At 40.8% G+C, this 27574-nt stretch overlaps 2 protein-coding genes across 4 annotated transcripts in view; one reads left to right on the top strand and one right to left on the bottom strand.

The window, feature by feature from the left end:
* The window catches only part of nudt6 (nudix (nucleoside diphosphate linked moiety X)-type motif 6), a 44894-nt gene extending 39721 nt beyond the window's left edge, over window positions 1-5173 (top strand). For all 3 annotated transcript variants that reach the window (XM_060901222.1, XM_060901224.1, XM_060901223.1), the window contains one exon: window positions 226-5173. In XM_060901222.1, coding sequence (XP_060757205.1) covers window positions 226-605 — 380 coding nt within the window. In that variant the 3' untranslated portion in view covers window positions 606-5173. The remainder of the gene's footprint in view (window positions 1-225) is intronic.
* Window positions 96-26596, bottom strand: fgf2 (fibroblast growth factor 2). The gene is made up of 3 exons (XM_060901225.1): window positions 26397-26596; window positions 14750-14853; window positions 96-7352 (listed from the first exon to the last, which is right to left on the bottom strand). The coding sequence occupies exons 1-3, from the start codon at window positions 26560-26562 to the stop codon at window positions 7167-7169; spliced, it is 456 nt and encodes a 151-aa protein (XP_060757208.1). The 5' UTR covers window positions 26563-26596; the 3' UTR covers window positions 96-7166.
* Window positions 26597-27574: the final 978 nt, after the last annotated feature.

Here is a 27574-nt window from a genome sequence, read left to right as displayed (position 1 = left end):
CGAGATCTCGAAATAACGGTTTTGTTTTCTCGAGATCTCGAATTAGTTGTGTTGTTTTCTCGAGATCCTGAATTAATTCTGTCGTTATCTCGGGACAACAAGGTGAATAAAAAAAAGATTATATGAAGGGCCTCTCGCGGCTTCCGTAAAATACACAAAGTTTATCCTTGATAAACATTTGCAAATCAGTACTTGTTCACTCTTTTTTTTTTCCCCCTAAATTAGGCGACACTGCAGTCCGCGAAGTTTTTGAGGAAACTGGCATCCGATCTGAATTCCGATCTCTCCTGAGTGTCCGCCAGCAGCACCACCACCCCGGAGCGTTTGGGAATTCGGACATGTATCTGATCTGCCGTCTCGCTCCAGTAACCTACGAGATTAACTTCTGCGAGCACGAGTGTTTACGATGCGAATGGATGGATTTGGCAAAATTGGCCAGAATTAGTGACGCTGCGCCAATAACGAGCCACGTCTCCAAAGTGCTTCTCTACGGACTCGAAAACGGATTCGACAACATCGATCTAAGCATGGAGGAACTGCCCTCGGTGTACACCGGATCCATCTATCAGATTTATCACAGGAAAATTCCCGAGCGATATAAATAAGGCACAGTGTGCCGAAGATACTCGGACAAGCCTGCTTTCCGAGAGGCCTTTTTGAATCGGGGAATCAAACGAATGGCCGTTTGTCGTATTTAAATATCACTTTGAAGCAATAAATTTACTTAAAAAAAAAAGATGGTAAAAGGGCCAAATAGTAGAATTTCATTTGAACACAATGGCTGAAAAAATGAATAATACTGGACGTCTTTATTATGATTATTATTATTAGTCTATAAATTGCTGTTACCTGACATATACAGTGCTGTGCAAAAGTGTTCGCACCCCTATTTTTTTCATACAAACTTTATCGGTTTTTATTTTATGACTTATACATTGAGTCAAAGCGTTTGAGAGTCCAAATGTTCGTTTTCCAGCACAAAATTAAATGTTACAGAAAAAAAAAAGTTTGTATCTGAGCAGCATGTTCCATAAGAGAACACTTCTCAGCAGGGTTTTGAACCAGAATTTTTTTCCTATTGGTTCGTTCCGAACAGAAACGGAATTTTAACGTTTCCGGTTTTGGGTTCCACCATTAAATAGACGTTCCCGAACCAGTTAGAACAAAAAAATTTCGTTCCCGGAACGGTTAATTACGTTCCCTGTCAGCTGTTTAACAAATGGCTATAAAATTATGTCTCGGTCTCATCCAGCTTAAGCCAAATGTAGGCTAATTCTATTACAACCTTCATTAAATAAGACAAGAAATGATTCAAAACAATTATTATTTCAAATGTTGGCGATTTGGATTCTCAGTATGTCTTCCCATCTACACAAACAGAAAAAGTGCCAAAAATGAAAGAGAATTTGTTTAGTGTGTTACCAAAGGCTAGTCAGGCCCTATAGAGGGCTACCGCATGACGTCACCGCGCCGCGAGAGTTTGTTAGGCGCCATATTGGAAGACCAAGTACACATCTATGCAAGTACATACATACATAAAACAAACTACACCTGAAATGTAGCCAGGGCCGGTTCTGCCCTAATCTGGACCCGGGTGCAACATCGCACATGGCATGGCTTTTTTATTTGTAGGCTACGGAAACTTTGAGGAACGAAATAAAAACCGGTATTAACCGGTTACCATTATTTTTAATAAGCGTTTCTGTTCCGGAACATAAAAAATAATAAAGTTTCTGGTTTCGTTTCTGTTCCATGTGAAATAGAAAAAGTTCCCGGTTTTCGTTTTCGTTCCTTGAACCGGTTCAAAGCCCTGCTTCTCAGATTAAGAAAGAAAACATACCGTAATGAAGGCTACTGGCAAAATTTTGGTGCAGAATGAAGAAGCGAGTGTGACAAAGCGTCCAGAAGAACCGTGGCTGGTTCTGTGAGATGCTCAGTAAAACCTACAGCTCATTTCCGCATAAAACTGCACTCACTGGACCTGAGACGACCATTTTTATTTTTTTAAAGCACACCAAACATTGACTTTGTTTCATTTATTAAGCTTACTGCTTACCGTTTCTAGTATTTTTTTAATGTTGAAACATTTCATTTTATTATTTTAAGCCATTTTTGGACGACATCATCTCTTTAGGTGGGCCTAAGACTTTTGCACAGGACTGTACATGAAACATATTCCAGTTACATGATATTAAATATTTCGTTTCTTTCCAACTCAAGTCAGCATTTCTTTTGTTATATTTCTTCAATATGTGTGTTTTCTGTTCAGCGATCATGTCCAAATTGTATAAAAATTGAAGACACAACTTGGTTGAGGAATTAAGTATTTCAACAACAGGTCGGTCTTTTAAATTCTCAATTCTGATTGGTCAGAAAGTGTGGATTTAATTTCTCGAACAGCAGCTCTGACGGTAGGTCAGGGGTGTACGTCAGAAATCACAGTTTATGCAGTTTAATGTGCTAGAATACAGTGCCTTTCAAAAGTATTCATCCCCCTTGGTGTTTGTCCTGTTTTGTCGCATTACAAGCCGGAATTAAAATGGATTTTTGGAGGGTTAGCACCATTTCAGTTCCACAACATGCGTACAACTTTAAAGGTGAAATTTTTTTTTTTTAAATTGTGACACAAACAATAATTAAGATGAGAAACAAATCTGGAGTGTGTATCGGTATTCACCCCCCAAAGTCAATACTTTGTAGAGCCACCTTTTGCTGCAATTACAGCTGCAAGTCTCTTGGGATATGTCTCTATTAGCTTAGCACATCTAGCCACTGGGATTTTTGCCCATTCCTCGAGGCAACTGCTCCAACTTCTGCAAGTTCGATGGGTTGCGTTGGTGTGTAGCAATCTTCAAGTTCTGCCACAGATTCTCAACTGGATTGAGGTTTTGACTAGGCCATTCCAAGACATTGAAATAAGTTTCCCTTTAAACCACTCCAGTGTACACTACCGTTCAAAAGTTTGGGGTCACTTTGAAAGGTCCTTATTTTTGAAAGAAAAGCACTGTTCTTTTCAATGAAGATCACTTTAAACTAATCAGAAATCCACTCTATACATTGCTAATGTGGTAAATGACTATTCTAGCTGCAAATGTCTGGTTTTTGGTGCAATATCTCCATAGGTGTATAGAGGCCCATTTCCAGCAACTCTCACTCCAGTGTTCTAATGGTACAATGTGTTTGCTCATTGCCTCAGAAGGCTAATGGATGATTAGAAAACCCTTGTACAATCATGTTAGCACAGCTGAAAACAGTTTAGCTCTTTAGAGAAGCTATAAAACTGACCTTCCTTTGAGCAGATTGAGTTTCTGGAGCATCACACTTGTGGGGTCGATTAAATGCTCAAAATGGCCAGAAAAATGTCTTGACTATATTTTCTATTCATTTTACAACTTATGGTGGTAAGTAAAAGTGTGACTTTTCATGGAAAACACAAAATTGTCTGGGTGACCCCAAACTATTGAACCGTGGTGTAGCTTTCGCAGTATGTGTAGGGTTATTGTCCTGCTGGAACGTGAACCTTCGTCCCAATCTCAAACCTCAAACAGGTTTTCCTCCAGAATCGCCCTGTATTTAGTGCCATCCATCTTTCCTTCAGTCCTGACCAGCTTTTCTGTCCCGGCAGATGAAAAATATCCCCACAGCATGATGCTGCCACCACCATGCTTCACTGTAGGAATGATGTTCTCTGGGTGTTGGGTTTGTTGGTGCTAACCCCCCTAAAAATTCCAGCTTAGCTTTTAATGCGACAAAACCGGACAAACACCAAGGGGGATGAATACTTTTGCAAGACACTGTAAATTATTAATGTATCTGGAGTATGAACGAATTCAAAGGGACTTATATGGCAGGCGCGTGACATACAGAAATTTATGCATAATTAATAAACAAATGAAAAATCGTCAAGGAAATTACTTTGAAGTAATTTGTTGTTTTCAGTCGGGCACCACCCGAACTGATAATCACATCAGCTTTTCTTTGGCTAGTCAGACACAAGGTATGCCACCACTCTTGCCAGAGCAGTTGGGGGTTAGGTGCCTTGCTCAAGGGCACTTCAACCAGTCCTGCTCGTCCAGGGAATCGAACTAGCGACCTTTTGGTCCGAAAGCTGCTTCTCTAACCATAGGCCATGGCTTCCCAATTTGTACTAATTAGAAACTGATTTGTTTGTCGACGACATTAAATGTAACTCCAAACAGATAAAAGTACGATGTCATGATTAGAAAGTGATGAATTAAAATAAATTAAAAATTGTAATTGCTGGCACTTTGCGGTGATAGACATAAGAAGAAAACACTTCAGGATGTGCTGTTGATTAGTTTTGTTTCTTACTTCTATTTGACCTAGCAAATAAATATGATAAAACACACGCTAATTTCGTTTTAATAATAATAAAAATAATAATAATAATAATAATAATGCTGTACGATGCATTTTACATGGTTACACTGTTAAATTGTGACATTTTATAAAATGTTGGTGCTGTATAACTGCGGCACAAAGTTAAAAAAAGAATAAAAACCCTTTATTTTCGAAAAATGTGTTTTTCCACTATTCTTGAATGAAACATCTAAACCTGATATTCAAGCACTTTCAAATAAACCAAAAGAAGCAAAACGTTGATGTTATTAATGACGAGATTTCATCATATTCTGGAAAAAAAATGCCACTTCAGTTCTTCACTTTGAAGCAGGAAGTCAGTAATTGCCGAAAATATTTGGACTTAAATATAGTATTGAATGTAAATATTGTATATACAGGACAGTCATATCAAAGAAAGTTAATATATTGAAATACTGTTAGAGTTTAACTCCATACACACAGATACATCGATAATATTTAGTGTTTTTTCTCTCTCTCTCGCTCTCTCTCTGTCTCACATAAAATCTCATTTACAGCACAATTTGATCTATACACACTAAAAGCTAGAAAGGAGGATACACACTGTATAGAAGCAGCATCTTTTAAACTCACATTATTTAGTCATGACATTCGTTAAAACAAATAAAACGTACAGGAGCTGCAGTCATAAACATCAAGAGGCTTTAAAAATGAAATAACTTTCAAAAATCACGCAACTTTAAAAGAAGATGCGCTTTTACCAATTCCATCATTGCTTCGTAAATTTGTGAATGAAGTCATTTTTTTCAGTGCTTTTATTTGATTGTTATGTCAAAGAATCTTGTTCCGACATGTACTTGTCAATTCGTATTGAAAAAAAAAATTCCGACATGGTCATTTTTGTCTATTAATTTAAACTTGTAACTTAAATTTGATTCATGTTTTATGAAGTGTCCCTACAATAAATACCGTTTAAATAACTTAGTTGAAAGTTTCAACATTCAAAATTGTTTCAACATAAATTTTAAGTTCTATCTAAAAACTTTGACCAACCTACTAGTTGGTACAACATCCATCGTAGAAAATCTGATAAAACACCTGTTCGAGTTCAGTGTTGAAAGTTCACCAGAAAACCTTTTAGCTCCGAGTTTCATTCATGCTTCTGTTTCATCGAGCAGAAAAACAAAAGATCAAAGAACTCCAGGCTGAGATTACAGACGGAGAACTTCCTGTTGGCTTCGTTAAATGACACTGATTGGCTGCAGATGGTGAAACTTTGTTTTCTTCAATGTTCAGGACAAACTTCTGGTTAAGTTCGTGATTTTTGGACTTTATAACATGAACCTTAAGTCCAAATAATGACAGTTTTCATCGGAATGAAGTGTTATATTTCTGAAAAACATTCTAAATGTATAAAATTACAAACTTAAATTACAAGTGGCAGCACTGGGGTTCAGTCCAAGTGGAATTATTTTGCTATTATTGTTGTTTTTACTGGCCGAAAATAATAAATTATCGATAATTTCAAGTGACGTTGGACAAAAGAATTAAGTTACGCACTTTCTACTTCGTTTGACATTAGATTAACGTTTCTAAAGATGGTGTATTAGTTCCACTGTAAATAAAAAAAATGGAGCTGATGGAGGGGTGAAATTTTGAGAATAAACTCAGACATTGTCAAGGAAAGAACTCAGAAATTCCGAGAGTAAAAAGTCACAGATTTGCGAGATAAAATCGCAAGACGGGAAGCATGAGATCGTTTCCGATCTTTGTAAATTTTCCTAATCTTAGAATTTCTGACTTTTGTAAATCTCGGAATGACTTCCGAGTTTTTTCCTTATGAATTTTTTACTTTAAAATCGTGTTTTGTTTTGTTTCGTATCTTGTCAAAGAACCAGATCGTTTAACTTAACTTTAGAAAGTTGAACTTTACAATATTCTCACGTCACAGATGCCACAACTGAGCCGGTCGGAAATGCAGTCTTTCGTCCTCGATCGCGCAAGAAAAAAGAATAAAGTGCGAAGAGATTTTCTCCGATATTTCCCAGAATGCACTGCAGCCAGGAAGATGGGAAGCATGAGGTCGTTTATGAGTATGTCAACTTTGTAAATTTTCCTAATCTTTGAATTTCTGACTTTTGTAAATCTCAGAACGACTTCCGAGTTTTTTTCTTATGAATTTTCGACTTTAAAATCTCAAAGAACGTTGAGTTTTTTCTCGGAATATTACCTCCAGCTATATATTTTTTTTAACCTCCAGTGTGCCTAATACCGTACACAATTGTAATTTCGAGATTCACAAAAACTTTCCAAAAGCATTATAAATTGCACAAATTTTCAGAAAATCAATCGGACTAAATAAAAAACGAAGTGAATGAAATTGTCGATGAAGAATTACACAGATCAAGCTATGTTTATTATGATATACTTAGTAGCTTCAAAAAAAAACCCTTGAATTCGTTGCTGTTAAATCTAACTCGATATCTGTGTGTTCAAAAATGACCAGTTTTTTTTAACAGAACCTCTTTCGTTTTTCCACATTTCTTTTCACATCTCAGACAAAATGAGTTAAAAAAAAATCACAAGTTGCAATCATTGATTAATAGCCGAAAACAATTCATTAGTGATAAGCAGGTTAAGCACGGTGATAATTTTATGTTTGGAAGGAATTCAGTTGTCTGAATCTGGCCCAACGTTTCTTTTGCGAAAAAAAAATAATCATAACAATAAGAATAAAACCCTTTGTTAATATCCCAAAAAGATTAACTGTCCATATTCTGGCCTTCGTTTTCACATAAACAAATAAAAACTCACACAGATGAAGTTTAGCTCTTGGCTGACATTGGGAGGAAGAGGATAGCTTTTTGTCCAGGTCCTGTCTTCGCTCCGCTCTTGTACTGCCCCGTCCTCTTTAGTGCAACATACCAGTTTGGATATTTCCGTGATCGATACGTGTTGTAGTTATTCGGCTCCAGGCGCTCGAAGAAGTAACATTCATCCGTTGCTCGTCTCTGAGTTCGAAAGAGACAGAGAGAGAAAGAAACACAGATTTAAATTGTGTCAAGACCTCGCTGTAGTATACAAAGTAATGACACAAAGTCATTTTTTAGTCATTTGATATACGTTTATTGTAATTTTGACCTTTTCTATCATGGAAGTGACGTTCATGTTTGTCCAAAGTGAAACCTTTTCATCGATTATGATTTCAAAGTTCATTTTTTTGAAATGTTTTCATCTGAAACAAGGTGAGATTTGCATTTTTTAGACAAGTTTTTATGTTGAAATGCACTTCGTTCGATATTTCAATCAACAATATCACTGTTGTTTCCACCCACAATCCAGACAACGTTCATTCAATCCGCATTGAACTTCAAGAGACTTCGATTCAAGCCAGATTCTTCCTCCATGACCTTTGACCTTTGAGTTGCGATTCATTCAAGCTTGCCTTATGTTTGGGATGAAGCTCAGTCACAGTCAGTCAAAGTTCTGGAAATGTGGATAAACTGGATCGGTATCTGTATAAAAATTTGTCGCTTCAAATGTTGCACCAATCACAGATTTTAACTTGTGAGTTTCTTGTCGAGCATTCTTTGAAAAATCATCAGCTAAGTTTGAGAAATTTTTATGTTAACTTTTGCAGTTTTATGCTGTTCGAAGCTGCTTATCGGATGACACAACTCTAATTTTTAGCTTGATTGCAATTTTCGTCAAAAGATAAGATGTTAGGAATAAAATCAAGTGGAAGTGCAGTACTATTTCCACACTGAAGTTGATTATTTTCGAATAATAGCATGTTCTGAAATGGTTCATTCGTATGATTTGGTACCACAGGAATTTATAGATTACGATTTTGAACTTATTAATGAAAGTATACAGTATTCTTGTAATTATTCATCGTTACATTTACTGTTATGGAAGAAGTTTGTCACTTCCATCAGAGCAGCTTTTCTTTGCGGAATAGAAACATTTTTTTTTGTTTGTTTGTTTTTCATTCATTTCAATCTAAAATATTAGCTTTTGATTATGAAGTTCATCCAACATCCAAGTCCCTGTAAAAGTAGTGAGTGTAGAAGTGGAAATGGATTAAAGAGAGTGATTTAAGAGAAATTTCGGGGTTGAATTACAGTCAGAACTACTGTCAGAGCTGCTGTTATCGGAAGTGAATCAACATCTTCTGACCAGTCACATTTAAGTGCTATGACAGGGATAGAACAGAACATACAGCAACCAGAGCCAACGTAAAATAATGATAACAATGAGACCGTCAATGACGGCGTAGCTCACTCCGGCCCCGTCTAGTCCAGAAGGAACGATCTAAAGTGGGCTACCTTGCGCAATAATTGCCGCAAGCTATATCCAAGCTATATATAGAAGCGATATCCACCCTAGGAATACCGAACTATAAGCCAGAAAGAATCCAAAACGGCGAGGAATTGACTGAGAAAAAGCAATTTTTGTTGAACTGCTCATTAAGTCTTAATTAGTCCCAAACTTCATTAATAATTGTGATGAAGCAAATCTGGGTTGAAGTTTTTGCACCCTAGGTCCCCTCACCTTCATGCCAGAAAGGATCAAAATCGGTGAAGAATTGAGGGAGAAGAAGCGATTTGTGTGGAAACTGCTCATTCGGGATTGATTAATGAGTCCATAATCTTCATTATTAATTGCAATTATGGTATGCAAAACTGGATAGAAGCCATATGCACCCCAGGCAGACCTACCTTCCTGCCAAAAAGAATAAAAATCGGTGAAGAATTGAGAAGAAGCGATTTTCGTGAAATGTGGATGACGCCGGATGGACGACAGACAACACATGATGGCATAAACTCATCACCATAATAATAATGATCATCATCATCATAATCATCAAAATAAGTTGAAAAAATCCAATTATATATATTTATATTCCATTTTTATGTTTTAATATAAATTCGTGTTCCACAACTTTGTCATTTCGTATGATACACTTTGTTCATCTTTTGTCTGGAAAATTTACTTTTGTAACTTAAACATGGAAAAATGACCAACCATTAAAATATCATTCAAAAATGACAGTGTCTCCACACAGTTTCTGATGTGTACGTTTTCAGATTACGTTCTCAAGGTTAAAACACTGAAACGATGAACGCACTGAAGCGTTGTTTCGGTTTCTCAGAACACACAGCCTGTTCGAAGGAAATACCAACATGATGATATGATGATGCATGTTTCCGAGCAGCTGTTGTCTTTTGGCTCAAAGTAAAATTAAAATACTTCCCCTTGTTTGTGTGTTAAGGTAAATCTGTTACACTAAACAACATCAGTCATGATGACTGTACGTGTGTGTGTGTGTGCAGCAGTCGTACATTTGTACCTGCTGTGAACAGTTGTTTAACCACACGCATAAACACAAAGGGCGCTCGATATTCAGTGTTCCCTCTGTATTCGACTCAATGGGAAGTTGTGTGTAGTGTGAGAAAGGTTTTCAAGGAAGAACAGTGAAATAAAACAGTGATAATGATAAACGTGTACATTTTCAAAAATCCAGTTTCTTCTGGACAAAAAAAAAAATAAATTAATTCCAGGTTCAAGTCAAAACGTCACATGAAGTCTTGACAAGTCATTTTGACAGTTTTTCCACCTGTTCCTTATTTCGTTATTCTTAACTCAACACTCAACGTAAGTCGATTTCTTACTGAAAATTTTATGACCTTTATTTTGTTTTATTAATAACCAAAAATAATTATTTACCCACATTTGTAAAGGTCGGGGTAAACCAGAATAGCCTGTTAACTAAAATATTCCTTTTATTAAAAATGAAAAAGGTCATCAATGTTCCTTTTCTTAATAAACATTTACAAACATTTCTACTCCCTCCATTTGCTTCTCTTTTCTTTATCTTTCAGCAGTCTGTAATAAGAGAGTTCTGATTTCTTGTTGAATCTGTTTGTACAGCAATCACACAACCGCTCTTTCCCATTTTAGATCTGTTTTTGTGTACTTTCGCATCATTGGAGCTACATTACTTCCACCTACGGTGAAGTCAGGTATATTCATTACATTACAGGCATTTAGCAGACGCTTTTTTACAGAGCGACATCCAACATACCGAGAACAGCCTGGGGAGCAGTTGGGGGTTAGGTGCTTTGCTCAAGGGAACTTCAGTCATTCCTGCTAGACCAGGGAAATGAACTGGCAACCTTTTCATCCCAAAACTGCTTCTCTAACTATTTGTCCATGGTTTCAGTATTCTATTATTCCTATTCACAAATTTTACGTCATTGCGCCGTTGTTAGGGTTTTGCTGGGATTCGAACCTGGTTCGCTGGTGTGATAATCCAGCAAACCCCCACTAGGCCACCAGGGGGATGAGTCAAGTGCAGAGGCGGAAGTAGAAAAGTATCAAAAACAGTTTTACACTATGTACAATCTAAGGGAAAAACAAAGAATAATCCAAAGCTCAGAAGATAAACCAAAAATAAAAATATCCAAAGGAACAAAGTCCAAAATCCAAATGAGAAAAAAGGCAAAAAATCAAACGCTCAGAAGATCAAAAAGGTCAAAAACAAAATCCACAAAGTCCAGAAGAAAGAAGCAAAAACCAAGTAGACATGGGACAGAGGGAACTAGCACTAACAGCATAACATAGGAAAAAGACTCCGTGACAAGGGAACAAACAGAGGGGTATTTATACACAAACTAATTAAGGACAGGGCGGGGCAGGAAACAGGCAATAAGACAAAAACAAAACACAGAACACAGTGGTGACCTCTAGAGGCCCAAAACAAACATGACCAGAAAAGGAAATAACAGTGGCCTCTAGAGGCCAAAACAGTCCCAGTCCTAACAGCCGTCTGCCATCTCAACATCAGAATTACAGCGATTACCGCGATTCATTTTTTATTTCATCTATGTGATTTGTCATAAATTTGTATCACGATTTATTGTTGCACGATATATCGTGACGTGCGATTTGCCGACGCTTGAAATTTTTTAGTTATTAAACAACACATTGTACAACCCCAATTCCAAAAAAGTTGGGACAAAGTACAAATTGTAAATAAAAACGGAATGCAATGATGTGGAAGTTTCAAAATTCCATATTTTATTCAGAATAGAACATAGATGACATCTCAAATGTTTAAACTGAGAAAATGTATCATTTAAAGAGAAAAATTAGGTGATTTTAAATTTCATGACAACACATCTCAAAAAAGTTGGGACAAGGCCATGTTTACCACTGTGAGACATCCCCTTTTCTCTTTACAACAGTCTGTAAACATCTGGGGACTGAGGAGACAAGTTGCTCAAGTTTAGGGATAGGAATGTTAACCCATTCTTGTCTAATGTAGGATTCTAGTTGCACAACTGTCTTAGGTCTTTTTTGTCGTATCTTCCGTTTTATGATGTGCCAAATGTTTTCTATGGGTGAAAGATCTGGACTGCAGACTGGCCAGTTCAGTACCCGGACCCTTCTTCTATGCAGCCATGATGCTGTAATTGATGCAGTATGTGGTTTGGCATTGTCATGTTGGAAAATGCAAGGTCTTCCCTGAAAGAGACGTCGTCTGGATGGGAGCATATGTTGCTCTAGAACCTGGATATACCTTTCAGCATTGATGGAGTCTTTCCAGATGTGTAAGCTGCCCATGCCACACACACTAATGCAACCCCATACCATCAGAGATGCAGGCTTCTGAACTGAGCGCCGATAACAACTTGGGTCGTCCTTCTCCTCTTTAGTCCGAATGACACGGCGTCCCTGATTTCCATAAAGAACTTCAAATTTTGATTCGTCTGACCACAGAACAGTTTTCCACTTTGCCACAGTCCATTTTAAATGAGCCTTGGCCCAGAGAAGACGTCTGCGCTTCTGGATCACGTTTAGATACGGCTTCTTCTTTGAACTATAGAGTTTTAGCTGGCAACGGCGGATGGCACGGTGAATTGTGTTCACAGATAATGTTCTCTGGAAATATTCCGGAGCCCATTTTGTGATTTCCAATACAGAAGCATGCCTGTATGTGATGCAGTGCCGTCTAAGGGCCCGAAGATCACGGGCAGCCAGTATGGTTTTCCGGCCTTGAACCTTACGCACAGAGATTCTTCCAGATTCTCTGAATCTTTTGATGATATTATGCACTGTAGATGATGATATGTTCAAACTCTTTGCAATTTTACACTGTCGAACTCCTTTCTGATATTGCTCCACTATTTGTCGGTGCAGAATTAGGGGGATTGGTGATCCTCTTCCCATCTTTACTTCTGAGAGCCGCTGCCACTCCAAGATGCTCTTTTTATACCCAGTCATGTTAATGACCTATTGCCAATTGACCTAATAAGTTGCAATTTGGTCCTCCAGCTGTTCCATTTTTGTACCTTTAACTTTTCCAGCCTCTTATTGCCCCTGTCCCAACTTTTTTGAGATGTGTTGCTGTCATGAAATTTCAAATGAGCCAGTATTTGGCATGAAATTTCAAAATGTCTCACTTTGGACATCTGATATATTGTCTATGTTCTATTGTGAATACAATATCAGTTTTTGAGATTTGTAAATTATTGCATTCTGTTTTTATTTACAATTTGTTCTTTGTCCCAACTTCTTTGGAATCAGGGTTGTACTTTTCTGAGTTTATCATTCCATTTAATGGAGTTAAACATCTACGAAACAGTCATCCCGCCAAACTGCAACGTCTTCCATCATTCGTGGAAAAAAGTGACTGCTTTACCTCATAGTGTTTATCAAGCACCAAAATTTGAGACTCTTTTCAAAGATACGAGGTAAACGTCTCCTCAAAGAAAACTTTACCATATAGACCAGAATGCAGAGGAGAATGGCCAGACTGGTGGAAATCTGGTTGACTAGATGGCTCGAATAACCACTCTTTACAAATGTGGTGAGCAGAAAAGCAGGACTGAGATGTGATAAAAGTGCTTGGCCTGGAGGGACCCTGGAGGGCGAATGTGTGAAAACGTTAGTGTGTAAAATGCCTTTTATGATCTCATTACATCTTTTATTAAGTGTGCAAACTTGATCCTGTGGAAGCCTTGCGATGGCAACATGGATAAGTTGTTACACTCTGTCATTGTGTGTGTGTGTGTGTGGTTAAACAACATGTTCACAGCAAGCACTGCTTCTCATCATGAATGAATGACTACGAGACATGCACCGTTCTGGTGAAACAGATGGAAACTGACAGAGAGGAAATTATTTGGAAACTACCAGACTCCTGGGAATATTCCGTCAGATTCCCATTTCTGGACTGTGATTGACCGCGATAACAAACAAAATTTGTTTGCTAATTTGTGTGTGTAATTAGTGGGTGTGTTATAGGTTCCAAAGTGTGCTGGGGGAAGGGGGTCAGTATTTACGTGTGTGCTATTTGTTTAGAGTTCGGACTCGATGTAATCTATAGGGGTGTTCACACGGCACATATTTGCATCGATGCTGCACCGATGTATTTTGTTGCGATATATCTTACACCGGTGTAAATTTTGTGGAGCGTTCACACGTCACAAACCTGCTTACTAGAGAGAAGCGTGTTAGCACCGGTGCAGCCCCACTTACGTTCACACGGCAGTTTTTGCGACCGTGCTATACGATAGTAATAATGCAGAAATGAAATATGCGCATGCGTGAAAATGTACTTTTCCCGGTTGTCATGGCATCACCAAGCGCCGGGAAAACAACGTGGATGAAGACACCAGTGTTGCCAGATACTGATGTTTTCCAGCCCAAAATATGTTCAAATCCGCCAAAATGCACTTAAAACCGCCCAATCTGGCAACACTGGAAGACACGCAGTTCTGTTGTTGTTGATATTCGCCATTTTGGAAGCGCCAAATACCAGGATGCAAGTTATGCAATGCCCGTATGTAATCAACTCTCCTCACGCGTAGCGAGTCTACCCCTGTAGCGTTCAGACGTCCCATTTTATATCGGTGCTGCCCTGCAAACTAGCATTTACTCCGGAGTAAATTTCTTAAACCACCTCCCGAGCAGGGTTAGATTTGCACCGGTTTAAGCAGCTTTCAGGGGCTACACCGGTATAACTTTGTACCGTGTGAACGCTCTACCGGGGCAGCCCCGGTGCTACACCGGAGTAAAAGTTGCCGTGTGAACACCCCTTATGTAACTTCCAGACAGAGGACAAGACTACTGAGGAAATGACTGTTTCGAACTTCTCCACCATGAATGGTCATTTGTTTTTGGATAGTCAGCATCATGAACTGTAACTGGATACGAATATATTTCCATTGAGTTGCATCACACAACCATGTCATCGGCTGTTTTCCTTTCACAGCACACCTTGCAAGTGTTTTATTCCTGATTGAATGGCAGAAACGGGCTTGCTTAAAAAAAAAATTCAAGATGAACTTTTAGTCCGTCATCGTCTTGGTGCGCAATTCAGTGTTCTTTGTGGACTCACCGTTCCAAATAGCCTTCCCTCAGAGCTCATGGCAAGGTAGCGATTAGCCGAGATGCCCTTAATGACGACCTCTCCCACTGCCGTCGCCTGGAGCTGCAGCCGGACTGAAGAAAACAGGAAAACAGAGGAATTAAGTGTCAGCCATGTAAGAAAAGCTAATCATGTTGGAGTTGCTCATCATTTTATCAACGTTTACAATTTCTTTGTGCAACAGTTTACCCAAAACAAAGCCGCTCGCTAGGTGTACAGATAGCTAGCAAGCTAATTAATCTCAAGTCGAAAGTCCTTCCCATGCCATGCCCTGCACTGGTCTTCCCAGGCAGTCTCCCGTCCCAGTACAAATCAGGCCCTGAAGGTGCACTGGTTGGTGCCAATCTCCGTTTCCGTAGCCCTCTGCCTCTCGCCTATACAGCTAGGGTTACAGTGGGGGGCTGGTCCTCTGGTAACCGTGAGAGTTTGATTCCCCACTCGCATCGGCATTGCAGCATGCCTTGCCAGATGGCAGTTGGTACCATTTTGATGATGGTCTTTGGTATGGCCTAACCATGAGTTCTAATCTATCTCCCAACTGAGAGGCGGACATGCTAACCACAAGGCCAGCTCACAGTGAGCTAATTAATGCCGGATATCAATTAACACATGACAAACACATCTGTGGTGTCGTGGAATACATGATATACCTCAGCTCTTGAATTCGATTTGATTGGACAGTAATCCTGGCTTCAAGGCAAATCACAGATTTCGATAGTAAGAAGTTAATCATGGACTTGGACAGTGGATGGTCCACACTGGAAACACTCCATCCATCCATCCATTATCTGTAGCTGCTTATCCTATCCAGGGTCATGGGCAAGCTGGAGCCTATCCCAGCTGACTACGGGCGAGAGGCAGGGTACATCCTGGACAAATCGCCAAGTCATCGCAGGGCTGACACATCGAGACAGACAACCATTCACACTCATACCTACGGTCAATTTGGAGCCACCAATTAACCTAACCTGGATGTCTTTGGACTGTGGGGGAAACCAGAGCACCCAGAGGAAACTCATGCAGACACGGGGAGAACATGCAAACTCCACACAGAAAGGCCCTCGCTGGCTGCTGGTCCTTCTTGCTGTGAGGCAAAAGTGCTAACCACTACAGCACCGTGCCGCCACATTGGAAACAAATATGTGTAATTGTTTTTATGGCGATGTTTTCTGGAAGGAGGCGGCACGGTACTGTTGCCTCACAGCAAGAAGGTTCTGGGTTCGAGCCCAGTAGCCGACTACGGCCTTTCTGTGTGGAGTTTGCATGTTCTCCCCGTGTCTGCGTGGGTTTCCTCCGGGTGCTCTGGTTTCCCCCGCAGTCCAAAGACATCCAGGTTAGGCTAATTGGTGGCTCCGAATTGACCGTAGCTGTGAATGTGAGTGTGAATGGTTGTTTGTCTTGATGTGTCAGCCCTGCAATGACCTGGCGATTTGTCCAGGGTGGGTGTACCCCGCCTCTCGACCGTAGTCAGCTCGGATAGGCTCCAGCTTGCCCGCGACCCTGCACAGGATAAGCGGTTATGGATAAGGGATAGATGGACGGATGTTTTCTGGAAGGAGTCTCCAGTTTCACAACTTTGAACTTAAGCTGTTACTTTTCATAAACAGGACGGAGGGCCTTTTGATTTCTCTCGTGACGCTAACGAGGAAACAAACGCTTTCAGCTGTTATAACATAAGCGATAACAGGAACTAGCTTGTTTTGCGGATGTCCTACAACATTAAACGTCGCAATAAACGGATAAAAAGTATGACGAGTGGTTCTTGAGTGGATGAGATAAAAAGTGTCAAGACATTGTGGGATAAAAAGACAAAACGAAAACACTGCGAAAATCATCGGATAATCGTCGACTTTTTGTTTTGTGATATGTGGTTTATTCTTATACACTACATTGTACCAGGATATGAGTTTGCATTATCAATACCAAAGACGAAACACCAACCAATCAGAGTTCAACCATGGTGAAGGAAAAGATACAGTGTGACATGACGCACCAATTTTATGTCAATGAGCAGGGGCGGTCCTGGGGGCGGTCTGACCGGGCAGCCGCCCGGGGCGGCATCGCAGGGGGGGCGGCACGAGCGCGGGCGCGAAAAAAAAAAAACGGTCCCAAAAAAAAAAGGTCCCCCCAAAAAAAAACCCGAAAAAAAAAAACAAGACGGGCGGGGGCGGTGAACATTTTGGATGGGGAAGCCCAATACCAAAGTTGCGCAGGTGACGTCATCAGTGTGTGTGTGTGTGTGTGCCTAACTTGTCGTAGCCCCATAATATGCACAATCCCGCCAGCGGAACGTTGTACTAGTCATCAAAAAGACTACCATAGTACTACACTACTATGACATTACACAGAGTCTTAAGTAATACATTACGACTTGATCATTGCCATTCTGGTAACAGCAAATTTATAATGGGCCGCGTGTCCACGACGTACAACACACGACGAGAAATGTTTAAACGACCATGTAAAGCTGTTAACATTCTGTTGGCTAATACAGAGCCCAACGCGGGGGGGGCACGAGCGCGGGCGTGAAAAAAAAACCGGTCCCCCCCAAAAAAAAGGTCCCCCCAAAAAAAACCCCCGAAAAAAAAAAACAAGACGGGTGGGGGGGGGGCACCAGCTGGGGGTTTCGCCCGGGGAGTGAATCACTCTAGGATCGCCACTGTCAATGAGCTAAGAAATGCCTACAATTGTGGACAACAGGCTATAAACGGTTGTCGGATATAAACTCATGACGATGCTGAAACACTGGTGCGTCTCAAAAGGCCAATTTATTTCTAATTTTATGAGAAAGTGAATTTTAAGTCATTTGTGGTCTTTTGGTTTTTACAGTTAAAGTTAAACAATGTTTTGGTCAGATGTGGAAGTTTGGAAGGGAAAGAAATGACTCGTCTCCCGGTGAGGCGGATTTTGTAAATTCCTTAACACTGAGTTAGCGACTGTGCGTGTGTGTGTGTGTGTGTTGGGTCAAATCCACAAGACCGCAAACACACGATGACCTTTATTCTCTTCCCGTTTCATTCATGAAAAACGTTCATTTCTGAATGTTTTCATTTCTGTTTCTTCTTGTCTGTCGTACTTTCTCTCTTTCTGTCATTTCCAATCCATTTTCTAGCACTTTCTCTGCTGTTCTCGTCGAAGCTTCTGCCCGAGAGCCAATGCTGCGTTCTTCAGCGAGACTCTCAATCCTCAACTGTGAGTCGAGCTGAATAAAAGCCACAGCCAAATGAAGTGTAAATGTATGTATATTATAGAACTCAGGGGAATAATGACTATGGTTGGGCAATAAATCATAAATAATAACAATATAAGATTGATATTGTGATAAATTGTGTCACAATAGAGGTTTCTTTTCTTTTTTTTTAATATCATGGTATATCGTGATTTCTTTTGAAATAACAGTTCAAAGCAGCTGATTCGATGTGATAATTCGGTCTTGAATCTTAAAGGGGAACAGAGGGCAATATATAGAGTAAATATAACAATACAACACACATTGATGAACCTTATTCAAGACTTACAAAAGTTTTTTGTTCTAAGGTTGGAAAGTTATAGTGTTTTGAAAGTAGCTCGAGCAAACTATTTCCGCAGTTTGAACAGCCCGCCATGATATTAATTTTATCCGATCAGAATGCACGTTCATTTTCTCTGCGTAACGCTCATGACGTATGTATGTGCCCAGTTGTGTTGGCTCATTGAGTTTGGGAATAGCACGTGTGAATCGGAAAGTAGGATGAATCGTAAGTGATCGGCTACACAATGCCACAGCGTGTTGCTTTCGGGTGTAATAACAGGACCGATGGAAGGCATAACGATCCTCCAGACGTGTCTTTTCACTCGTTTCCGCTGAAAAACACCAAGCGAGTTCGAGCTTTCTTCTCTTCTTTTGTCATCACCGGAGTCGAGAGTACCTCTCCTAGGTTCAAACTGGTACCCTTCTAAGCCATAGCCTGCTTGCAGTGTGTCTTGCGGGATCTCTTCGTATGATTCGACAGAGCTGTCGCTTTCACTTGATGCGCCCGACGCCATGATTACACGCTTCTCTCCTAGTGCAGTGGGTAGCGCTGACGTCACGGTCTTTTAAAAATGGCGACTCTTGTGCCGTTTAGCGTACCGACTATTATATTTACAATTACCAAGATATTTCGTTGTTTTCTAGTATATAAATTTGATAGAATACTTAAGAATACGTTACTTTGTCACATCAGCAACTGTATATATTATATTTGGTACCCCTTTAATGAACCTTAATTATATATACAGTACATGCTGTGCAAAAGTCTCAGGCACATGTAAAGAAATGCTGTCGACCAAAAATGGCTTAAAAATAATGAAATGAAACGTTTCAGTATTCAAAAATACAATAAACAGGAAGCAGTAAGCTATAATAAATGACCCAAGTCAATATTTGGTGTGAGAAGACCCTTTGTTTTCAGAAAAATAATAATAATAAATATCGATAAGGAATAATTGTTAAAATATGATTGCACTATTAAAGCGAGACGGCCTTTCGATTTCAGAAAATCGGTGAAATTGAGTTCCCTCTGAAATTTGGTTATTGTGATCTATGTTTATTTCTATAATATCTCACAAACTATCAGGCCATTCCGTGGCTGGGAAGTTATTTAATTTGAGGGGATTCCTGAGCAAATAATGTGCATGAAATCTCTCGCTTCGCGCAGTCAAGCAGACAGAGGAAGTCCGTGTGCGCATGCGCAGGTTTACCTTCTTCTTCGGGGTTTTACGGCAGCTGGCATCCACTGTTGCCATTCTTGCTGGTCCAGGGAATCAAACTGGTGACCTTTTGGTCCCAAAGTTGCTTCTCTAATCATGAGGCCATGGTTTCCCCCACAGCTTTGAATTTAAGGGTTCAAAACAGTCCAGGTTTACCTTTGAGCGTGCACTGACAGTTCCATCATTCTGTCGCTAAACGAACAGCTGATCACACCGAGGTGCTCGCTGAGCGCCGATATTTATTAGTTTGGTCCTGCGTTTCCTTTCCTTCGTATAGAACAGAACGCCTTTTCTTCTCGCTTTCTTTCCGTTACTGTAGTCGGTCTTTCACGTTTCATTCGCACACTCACGCCCTCCATTTTTCTCTCCTGTTTCAAATTTGTATCCCACAATGCCTTGCACGAATGAGGAAAGCCCACCATGTGATGCATGACGTAGTATCTTGAATTGGGTCATGGTGAAGCAGGAAAAAATAGCGGAGAATTTAAGGCCATGTGGCCTTAAATTCATGAATTGTTCTATTTTAAACTAGAAAAGCACTCGGAGAGCGCAGACCTCCGCCAAGAATCCTTTAAAAAATTCCGGGATCCAGATGGTGATCCGGATCACCGCCAAAATTTAATGGATGGTTACTTGTGCCCAGTCACACCTCTGGAAAAAATTTCAGAGCAATCCGTTCATAACTTTTTCCGTAATGTTGCTAACAGACAAACCAACAAACAAACCAATGCTACCAAAAACATAACCTCCTTGGCGGAGGTAAAAAACTAATAAAATTGGAAGTCTGTGATTCAAATTCAGTAGCTTTCGGTCCACTGAACAAAAATAGAGTGTCGGGGAGAATTCTTTTTATGACCTGTATTTGAAAAATCTGAAAAGAAGGCAGTCTAGCTTTAAAGGGGAGACTGACGATCACACGAGCCCGGTCATTAAAGGGCATATTCTGGACCAAATTCAGTTTTTTTTAATATGAAAGAATGTCCCTTTACACACTCATCCAGAAGGGTAATTTTGCACAAGGCCATCTGTCTACAGCAGAAAAAAATAAAATAACAAAACGCATCTGGAAAAATCCCAAGGGAGTCTGGAGCCAGATTCGTGACGTCACCTGCGGAAGCGCCAGCAGGCTGCGCGAGCTTTGCACGGTTTCAGTGCACAGCCTGTGTAGACCAAGCGCTCCCATTTCTCTCTCGTTGTCCGGTCTTTTGGAAAACGATGAGTACTAATCCCATCAAGATTGGTGTTGCTACACCCTCCTACGATACATCTGTTAACCATTTTAATAATTACGCGATAACGTTGAAGAAATTTGCAGAAAACCACCAGGTCGTTTTCTCATAAACAAACCAGCGCTGACATAGGATTCAGAGGGAGGCGTCCCGCAGATGACGTCACAAAAATCAATGTTTCCCAGGAAATCCGAATGCCAAGTTTTTTCAGAGGTGGACCAATTCGCCTCAAATGGCTTGATTTCAACTGAATTTTTCTGGTATTGCGCAAGGTAAAAAAAATTGCAGAGAATGCAGAATGTGACAGATATTTTTACCAAAGTTGAATATAAAATAGGAGAATTACATTGATCTTGCTCCTGAATTTACCCGTGATATCTATGGAATCAATTTTGTGCCAAAATGTTCATACAATACTTTTGAAATATCAAACAAAAACGACAAATCAAAATACAAAAAAACCAAAAAAAAGTCAATTTTTTTAGACTGGCAAACAAATTATTCATGTAATCGTGTAAAATATCAGTCTATTACTCTTCAGAAACCTTTTATTTTTGTTCCGCGTCTTTCTCAGTTTTGTCTGACGTAATTTATTTTGGTTGCGATTCCAGCTTTCTCGTTTGCGCTCCCTGACTTTTTGCTTGCAGTTTTGGCACAAACTTCACGTGTGGGTGGGCTGTCCAGGAATGCATTCCCATTGGGCAACTTCTGTTTGACTGACAACTTCGCTCAGCCATTCCCTACTCGGATTCTGGCGGGCTGTTTGACGAGTGACCGATCCATTGACGGTAAACAAGGATCGAGTGGACTTCAGTGGCGACTATGATATTGAATTAATTCAACAAAGTGTAAATTCAATATCATAGTCGCCACTGAAGTCCACTCGACCCTTGTTTACCGTCAATGGATCGGTCACTCGTCAAACAGTCCGCCAGAATCCGAGTAGGGAATGGCTGAGCGTAGCTGTCAGTCAAACACAAGTTAGCCAATGGGAATGCATTCCTGGACAGCCCACCCACACGTGAAGTTTGTGCCAAAACTGCAAGCAAAAAGTCAGGGAGCGCAAACGAGAAAGCTGGAATCGCAACCAAAATAAATTACGTCAAACAAAACTGAGAAAGACGCGGAACAAAAATAAAAGGTTTCTGAAGAATAATAGACTGATATTTTGCACGATTGCACGAATAATTTGTTTGCCAGTCTAAAAAAATTGACTTTTTTTGTTTTATTTGTATTTTGATTTGTCGTTTTTGTTTGATATTTCAAAAGTATTGTATGAACATTTTGGCACAAATTTGATTCCATAGATATGCACTTTAAGATCGTTATATATGTCAATACGGAATAAAATAACCTTCACAAATGGAGTTTGGAAGTGAATGGGATTTAATTATGGAGCTAAAGCGGTATGTGGCTGTGACGTTATCATGCTTTGATCAGATCATACTTGCTTCGTACCACCACTCCTTCATTCATTCACTGATACTTTTCGTTCATTTCATTCATTTAAAGTTAGTTCATGAAATATGATTCATTCATTCCCACGGCACTTCCATCATCTATTCATTTCTTACTGATGACTAATGAGAGAGCTAGAGTGGGTGAAACATGACGAGGAAGCACTGTGTGTGTGTGTGTGAGTGTTACACAACCGCTGTCTATGTTTACAAAGATGTGGTCATCAAGTCTCTTGTGATTAAATGTCTCGAAAACCATCAGCCACACTTCATCACATTACTCATAACAGGTGCTTTACACAGCAGATATATATCTATCCATTCATCCATCCATCCATCCATCCATCCATCCATCCATCTATTATCTGTGCCGCTTATCTATCCGTCAAGCTCACAAGGGAAACTGGAGCCAATCCCAGCTGACTTCGGGTGAGAGGTGGGGTACACCCTGGGCAGGTCCTGATCTATCTCGAGACAAACATCCATTCATACTCACACTCAACATTCACACCTACGGGCAATTTCGAGCAGCCAGTTGCCCGAATCCACATGTGTTTGGAGCACCGAGAGGAAACCCACACAGGCACGGGGAGAACGTACAAACTCCACACAGAAATTCCCCAGTCGACCGTGAGGTTCGAACCCAGAACGTTCTTGCTGTGAGGCGGCAGAGATAGCACGACACTGCACGACAAACAGATAGATAAATATAGACGGGAGAGACAACAGAGTGGGAGAGAAGGAAATGGAGGCAAAGCAGAGAGGGAGATCGAAAGATATAAAAAGGGATCAAACAGAAGGATAAACACAGAGAGAGTGATAGAAAGGAAGACAGACAGACAGACAGAAATAGAAAACAGGAAAGGAAAAAGTCTGGAGGTATTAAAAAAAAACCACAGGAAAGAAACAACCTACCTTGATGGAGGGGACAAAAACACAGAGATAGAACAGAGAGAGAGAGAAAAAAGGGACGTCTGAAGAATTTCAGAATCATTGTTTCTAAAGCAAGCGCTAACTCACATGGACTTGTCCAGCAGGAGCTCGAAATCATCTAAGACTCATTCAAAAAAACAAAACAAAAAAAACCATAGCACTGATGTCCATGGAAGGAGTCTCCAGTGTCAGTGTTTTGGAACAGTGTGTAAGTTCTCCGCCACAGGAACAAATCTTCTGGATGTTCCAGAATTGGAAATGGTTCAAAAGTGTAACATGTCGTTCATAAAGGAACTGAAAATTATAAATCATTTCACGATGTGCTGTTCGGGAAAAATAATCAACTCTGAGGTGGCTTTGTTGATGAACAATAACTAAATTTATATTTTACCTTTTGATATTATCATGCGTTTAACCTCATCAGTTAGTGGCCCTGAATTGACTTGGGCTTGAACATCCATTATACGTAACCACTTATCCTGTGCAGGCAAATTGGAGCCTATCCCAGCTGACTGTGGGGAGAACGTGCAAAATCCACACAGAAAGGCCCCTGGGTTTGAACCCAGAACCTTCTTGCTGTGAGGCGACAGTACGAACCGCGACAACGCCGTGCCACCCGGGGCTTGAATAATCACGATTGAACAGAACTCGAGACAGAGAGAAAGCAAGACTATCTCGACTCGAACCTTGAACAACCATATCTCTCCTGAGAAACATTTCAGAAACCAATTTTCCATGAATTACTTCTCAAATTTTCATCAACAGATCAACAAACAGTAACAATAATTGAAACAAAGAGTTCTTATTACTCGTGATGAGGTATTTGAACAGTAATGGACAATAATGACATGTCTGTAAGCCCTGCGAGTTGCTGCTATGGCAGCAATAAGACAAAAACATACAAATTGCACAAAAGAACAAGCAAGATAAATGGATTATGCGCCTCGGCTTGAATACAAGGACTTGCAAATGGAGCCAAGAATGTTTCTCGTCACCGTGGTCGCTGTCCAGAGGTGGCACGGCCTTTACACATTCATTACAGATGTCTGTCTGGAAGTTTGGCAACGTTTAAAAAGCTATATTAAAGTACGACAATTGATCCATTTCGGAACAGTAGGCACAGGGAATGTTCTAGGAATGTTTTGCGTTCCATTATCACAGATATAAACACTCATTCCCTCCCCGGCGTCTCTTTTTCCTGTCTCGAAGTTAAGACAAAATCAGCTGAACAAGTTACTGACAAACCAGAAAGCATCAACCGCTCCATTTTGAAGACTTTCCCATGGTGGAAAAACTCACTGACTGGAGATTCAATGTCTCTGGATAGAGAAAGCTTGACCCTGTCAAGGGGAACGATTACACCGTGTGGTTTTCTTTGTTACATAAGAGCATGATGCTATTGTTTCTGTCGTACAAGTTGCTGCATTAGGGCGGCATGGTGGTGTAGTGGTTAGCGCTGTCACCTCACAGCAAGAAGGTCCGGGTTCGAGCCCCGTGGCCGGCGAGGGCCTTTCTGTGTGGAGTTTGCATGTTCTCCCCGTGTCCGCGTGGGTTTCCTCCGGGTGCTCCGGTTTCTCCCACAGTCCAAAGACATGCAGGTTAGGTTAACTGGTGACTCTAAGGGTGTTTTCACACCTGGTCCCCTTTAAAGGAACCAGACTCAGTCCTCTTTAAGTGGACCAACAGAAAAAGAACTCAGTTCTTTTTGTGTTCACACTGTGAATTTATTACAAAGAGAACTGGGTTCTCTTTCTGGTCCAGTTAAGCTTTGATGGGGCCTCAGTCCTCTTTCTGTTCACACCAGGTCCTCCAGAGCCCTCAGACCCCCAGTGCACGGAATTCTAGGTAATTTTCTCTTGAATCAAAATGCTTGTCAGGCACACATGGCTTCCAAAAGGAAGTTGAGTTTCCCTGCTACAGTCACGTGACCAACTACGGCAAACGAAGAAGGTTAAACTACAGTGAAAAAGGCGAAGTGAACCCGGTGCACTTTTTGTTCACAATGCGCAGATTAGGCGAACTGTACCGTTGATTTTTAGCGAACCGTACTGAGACCACCTCCTGAGGTGGTCTCAGTTCGGTTCGCTTTAAAGGGGTCTGGGTACGGTTGGAGCGTTCACATATGCGCAAAAAATGCTGAGTCATCGATCTGAGTTCGGTTAGATGGCTGAAAGGGACCAAGTGTGAAAACACCCTAAATTGAGCGTAGGTGTGAATGTGAGTGTGAATGGTTGTCTGTGTCAGCCCTGTGATGACCTGGCGACTTGTCCAGGGTGTACCCCGCCTTTCGCCCGTAGTCAGCTGGGATAGGCTCCAGCTTGCCTGCGACCCTGTAGAACAGGATAAAGCGGCTAGAGATAAGATGAAAATGCTGCATTAGTTATGTTACATAACAGGTATTTTGCAGAAGCGCTTATCCAGAGCGACGTACAACGTACCCAGAGCACCCTGGGGAGCACTTGGGGGTGATGTGCCTTGCTCAAGGGCACTTCAGCCATTCCTGCTGGTCCAGGGAATCAAACCAGCAACCTTTTGGTCCCAAAGCTGCTTCTCTAACCATTAAGCCATGGCTTCCTCAATTAGTTCTTATTATATAAACAGTAACAAACGAGAACAAGCGCATGAATATAAACCGGTGGTTTGCCTTCAAACAAAACTACTGTCAGAGCTGCTGTTGTTGAAAATTAACCAACAGCTCCTGACCAGTCAGAACGGAGAATATTGTCGAAATGAATGGAGTGAAATCTTATTGGTTTTAAAAAGTTGTTTTCCTCGTGTTAAAACTGACAAAATCCCACAGTGAGAAGTCAGACGGAAAGTTGGGTCTGATTTCTTTCCCTGCCGTGCTACAGCATAAAGATGCTTTGTATTGCCTCCCTCTCTTTCTCTCTCTCTCTCTCTCTCTCTCTAGGTGAGTTATGTAGCAGAGAAACAGAGAGTAAACAGTAACTTCAAGGCTAACAACATTCCTTCTGTTTCTCTCCTGTGGACGTTCATTCAGTCCCTCTTTCATTTTGTTTCTCTTTCATTCTCTGTCTTTCCACTATTTCTCTCCCTTGCTCATTCTTTCTCTCATACTCACCCTTTTTTCAATCTCTATATCTCTCCTTTTCATTTTCTCCTCCTCTTTGCTATCTGTCTTACAATTCTTTCCATCCTTCTATTTTCTCCATCTCCTCCAAGTGACGGAGTGTAAACACTCATATGAGGCCTAAGAGTAATCCCTCTCTTTCATACCTTAATCATTTTTGAGAAAAGGAGTCTTACTGTTGGGGTCGTTTTTCTCGCGGATGCCGTCCACTCGTCCGTCCGGGTTGATGCGCAAGAAGTAGCCTCCGTTTTTGCAGTACAGCCGCTTGGGCTCTTTGAAGTGGCCCGGAGGAAAGCTGTCGGCCGGAGCCGAGGGAAGAGTGGAGATCTCTCCACTCGCCATCTCTCCCTCTCTCTCTCCCCCTCTCGCTTCTTTTCTTCCTTCTTTTCTGCTCTTTCACTCTGTCCAGCCCTCTCAGTAACGCTGGAACCCCCCTCTGTGGCCTCTCAGCTACGCCGCCCCCCAATCCAGCTCTCCTCTCCTCCTCCAGTCGCTCACTCACTCCTACTTTTCATCCAAAGTTAGAGACAGAAAGAGAGGGATTCCTGTTAACTCTCAGGTCACTGTTTACTCATTTACAGTGAGAGAGAGAGAGAGAGAGAGAGAGAGAGAGAGAGAGACGTAACAATAGGAAGACAGAGACAAAGTATCGATTCAGAGAAAAGTGATGTGAAGAGTAAGAGAGAAAAGCAAATCAAGGAAGGGGGAAAGAAAAAAAGAAGAGAGAGAAAGAGCCAGAGAGAATATGAAAAAAGGGAGGGAGAACAAGAGGATGAGTGAGAACAAGAGAAAGAAAGAAAGAAAGAAAGAAAGAAAGAAAGAAAGAAAGAAAGAAAGAAACTAAAACAGATATGAGAAGAAAAAAGTGAGTGATAAAAAGGACAGAAAAAAGAAACAAAAGAAGAGAGACAAATGATAAGAAAAGGAAGAGAGAAAGAGAGAGGATGATATAATCAGTGGAAGAAGGAGACAAAATATAATCAAATGGAGAAAGAAAAGAGGATGAAAGTCAACACATACTAATTTGAGATGTGTTAAAATTCACGCTTCAGTTCATCCAAAAGCATTAATGTGAAGATGATGATGATGATGATGGGGTTGTCAAGACATGCCCTCAGGCACGTGTGAGTGCGTGCGTCCTGTTGTCCTCTGGAGCTAAAGTGTTTACAGCAGAGCGGCTGGAGAACATGTGCGTAAGCTCTCACTCCCTCGGTCGGCCCCTCTCAGCCCCAGGCAGCATGCATTCCCTCCCACTTTCTCTCTCCTGCTCTATCCCTCTTTCGCTCGATCATGTCCAGGTTTTTCGACACGGCGTAACAAAGGAAGGGCAACAACACACTCGGGGTGGCAGCAC

Source organism: Neoarius graeffei, chromosome 20 (assembly GCF_027579695.1).
Source record: "Neoarius graeffei isolate fNeoGra1 chromosome 20, fNeoGra1.pri, whole genome shotgun sequence".
NCBI lineage: Eukaryota > Metazoa > Chordata > Actinopteri > Siluriformes > Ariidae > Neoarius > Neoarius graeffei.
Note: the sequence above shows the minus strand (reverse complement) of the source record. Positions and strands in the feature narration are given on the sequence as shown.